This window comes from Amblyomma americanum, chromosome 9 (assembly GCF_052857255.1).
Source record: "Amblyomma americanum isolate KBUSLIRL-KWMA chromosome 9, ASM5285725v1, whole genome shotgun sequence".
Taxonomy (NCBI): Eukaryota; Metazoa; Arthropoda; class Arachnida; order Ixodida; family Ixodidae; genus Amblyomma; species Amblyomma americanum.
In genome coordinates, this window is record NC_135505.1 from 12,482,121 (window position 1) to 12,485,997 (window position 3,877).

General features: G+C 43.4%; 1 protein-coding gene across 1 annotated transcript; it reads right to left on the reverse strand.

The window, feature by feature from the left end:
- Positions 1-2,383: 2,383 nt before the first annotated feature.
- LOC144104359 (uncharacterized) lies at positions 2,384-3,379 on the reverse strand. Its single transcript, XM_077637308.1, has one exon. The coding sequence runs from the start codon at positions 2,940-2,942 to the stop codon at positions 2,391-2,393; it is 552 nt and encodes a 183-aa protein (XP_077493434.1). The 5' UTR covers positions 2,943-3,379; the 3' UTR covers positions 2,384-2,390.
- Positions 3,380-3,877: the final 498 nt, after the last annotated feature.

The window sequence follows — 3,877 nt, forward strand, 5'->3', positions numbered from 1 at the left end:
AAGCGAAGATCTAGGCCACACGCAATATCCTCTAAGGCCTTTGCGATGTCAGCAGGGGACTGAACAACTTATTCAATGTTGGCAGCCGGAGGAATCACCTTGTTGCGCCTCATGAAATTAAATAAAGCTCGTTTGTTTCCTGATTGGGAAAGGAAATCATAATGATTTGTATTATACTCCTCCTTTGCACGGGCGACAGTGCGCTTAAAGGTTGCTGCAACATACTTATAATCCAGCCAATTTTTTGGGCATTGATTGATGAGAAGTTTCTTCCAAGCTGCTTTTCGTCGTCTATATGCACGCGTGCACTCAGCATTCCACCAATTGTTCGCGATTGCACCCTTTGTGCTCTTAATCAAAAATTCAGACTTTTGCCTTGCATGGTCCAGTACCGAGCATAGATGTGCAGCCTTGCTTTCGGCACTTCTCTGAGCGCGAGTGTCTGAAGTGATTTGGAGGGCTGATTTTAGCGTGTCTTTAAAGCAATTGTAATTTATTAACGTGCGCTTGTGTCGCTCAGGAAGAGTTAATTTACACGCAAACTTGAAACTAATCGGTAGATGATCACTGTTTGTTGCACAGTCAACAGGCGCCCAAGACATAACAGAGACTCCTGGGGAGGAAAAAGTTAAATCCAAGGCAGAGCGGCATTGACTGCGAACAAACGTAGGCAATCCGGAATTGTTGCAGATCAAGTTATTGCCAGAAGCCCAATCAAATAGCATAGAACCAAAGCTGTCTGTTTTAAACCCCCAAGTCACATGGTGCGAATTGAAGTCGCCAAGTAATAGAACCTGAGATCGGCTACTAGACATAAGTGAGTCAAGGGGCCGAGTGTCACGCACACCAGAAGGGAAATATGCATTAGCTACCGTAAAGGGCTGTTGACCTGGGACAGTAAGGTAAACCGCAAGGATTTCACATTTATTGTCCGCATATTGAAAAGAAATGCATGCCCTGTGGCAAAACTTTGTAGGTTTGAAGAAGGGATTGGTACCCTTTGACCTCAACGTCCTCTTCGGTGCAGTGCGGCCTTCTTTTGGCCACGTCAAGAGGATATGTAGAATTCTACGATCTGAGCTGTGGAGGCAAGTAAGACTCTTTTACGACTGTTTGCGTGTCGCCTGCTACAGCCAACATCCTGATTGGGTCGCCGAGAAGAATTTTCGCGAATATAAACGGCGTGCAGCTCAGGCTTTGGAGTTCCGGTGGTGCCACATCTTGAACCACATACCTAGGGCTTCTAGCATGAAACAGAGAGGCGGATTCGTGTAGGTGCTGGGGCATGTTCAAGTCACAGACGAAGTCAACAGGGTTCTTGTGAAAGGACCGAAGTTCAGCCTTGAGCCCACGGTTAGGGCACACGAGCACCTGTCACTGAATAGGTGTATCGCTGGAAAAGCGTCCCCGGAGAATCGTGAGCGCTGCTTGCTGGACGGAGTGGATGCTTTGTCAAGAACACTATCGAAGAAATCCCCAAGCGACCGGTCCGGAATAAACACCGTCGTCACTTTTTTCAATGATAGACATCTGCGGTTCCTGCAATCAGACAAGGAAGGAGGGTTTGTCGTGGTGCCGCCCGGAATCTACAGAGAAAAGATCCGCTGTGCGGTGGAAAAGAACTGCACTCAGAAGAGCCTCAAGCCGAGTAAAGTGAAATCGCGAGCTGTCGCCCTCTGCAATAACTTGGAACTGGTGCAGTTGGCAAACACTATAAGTAAGTGCAGAGAAAAGACTCTTAGCATGTTTTTTTCTGCAAAGACTCACAAAGAATAGGTTCCGTTCCGGTGTACTGTTAGTGAGCTCTACACTTACCAAAGGCTTATTAGCCAATACCTGTTAAGACATTTAAACTCGCTTGTCGTTGATGATCCCTTCGGTACGAAGAACTCGACGGAAATTATAGCTTTCTTTCAATCCTGCAAAGGCATTGGAAACATGTTTTCGGTAGATGCCAAGGACCTGTTCTATTCTATTCCACACAAAGAGTTGTTCTCAGCTGTTCAATCAATCAATCAATCACTTTATTTCAGCTTCTTTTACAAAACTGAGGGTGGCAAGAAAAAAGCAGTCATTACGACCGCTTGACAAGCCTCGCCACCCCTACAAAGAGGCAGTTTGGTAGCTACTGTGATGGTTACATACACTTGTAACAACGCAAAGGTACATGGAAAGACAAGGCGTGTAAAATACATGCTCAAAAGGAAATATTTTTTTTTTGAATACGTGCATAAAAAGAAACTTTTTTTTTTCAAATACATGCATGAAAGGAAACTTTTTTTTTATTAGCATGGACAAGTAGTATTTCCGCACAACAGAATAAAGGTTTTACACAAAATTTACAGTTCAATGCAATAGAGTTTTATACATGGGTACACATACTGTGGCACCTAGCTTGAAAACACATTTCGAATAGCCGAGACAGACATGCTGTGTAACGTGTCGTAAAATGGCGTGTTCAAGTATTTCGGAAGAATGTATTTTAGTGTGGAAAAGCCATAGTTTGTTCTGCATCGTGGTAATGAATAGATCATACGCTGTCGTGTCACATACGGTGTCCGATGTGGTGTAAGTGTCACAATGCCGGAAAAAAATGCGTCGTCTTCGGCTATTATTTTTTTATAGAACGATGAGAACCTGTAATCGAACATTCTTGTTACGGGTATCATTCTGTATTGCTGGTAGATAGGACGTGTCGGAGCATCATACGGTACATTAGCAATTACGCGAAGTATTCTTTTTTGCAGTACTAGAAGCTTCTGGATGTTAGATGCTGTGGTCTGTCCCCATACAAGGAAGCAATACGATACATAAGAATAAAAGAACGCATAGTACAGATTAAGCTTGGTTTTGGCGGGTAGAATATGTTTATTCCGCGAAATTATCCCAATATATCTGGAAAGGGATAGGCACACTTTGCTTACGTGGGCGTCCCACGACATAGTAGCAGTAAATACCACTCCGAGTAATGTGAAGGTTTCCACGTACTCAATGGGGGCGTTGTCGAAATAGAGTGGTGGCACACTGCCTATATGCTGCCCCTTCGGATGGAACAATAAAGCTTTAGTTTTTAGTTTATTTTTAATGAGTTCAAAGATGACCACTCAGATAATGATGACAAAACTGTATTTGCGCTGCTAGTTAGTTCTTTAATGCCAGGTGAGGACAAAAATAGACTGGTGTCGTCAGCATATATGATGTATTTAACTAAATTACTGATGTTGCATACGTCATTAATATATATGTTGCATAGGAGTGGCCCCAGAAGGCTGCCCTGGGGCACGCCGTTTGTGATTGCTAACAAGTCCGAAGAGCAGTGATTTAAAGCGACATACTGGCGACGAGCACTGAAATACGATTGAATGAGACAGAGGGCGTGGCCACGTATACCGTAGTGGTCGAATTTTTTAAACAGAGTTTCGTGATTCAGTGTATCGAATGCTTTGCTAAAGTCTACAAAGACGCCTAAGGTGAGGTGTTGAGCTTCGAAGTTATTTAATATGTATTCTTTTTGATCAAGCAGAGCATGCTCAGTTGATCTATGCTTGGTGAATCCATACTGACAGTTGGCTATTACACAGTGCTTCTGTAGGAAATTGTAGTATCGTCGATGCATTATTCGCTCTAGCCCCTTGGAGAAAAAAGGTAGTACAGATATTGGCCTGTAATTTCCTAGAACGTTTTTATCACCTTTTTTATAAATAACCACAACTTTGGCCACCTGCATGGCAGCGGGAAAACGTCCTGTGCGAAGCGCGGTATTGTAAATATGTGTGAGGCATGGCACGATCAAAGGTAGTACGTATTTTACAGGTAAACTTTGAATATTACTTGGGTCAAGACTTGTCGTGTTCTTTAAACTTTTGCACACTGAGTA

What these genes read in the sequence shown, in the direction of transcription:
- LOC144104359 (XM_077637308.1), bottom strand. Translation starts at nt 2,942, where the DNA reads ATGTCGTGGGACGCCCACGTAAGCAAAGTGTGCCTATCCCTTTCCAGA.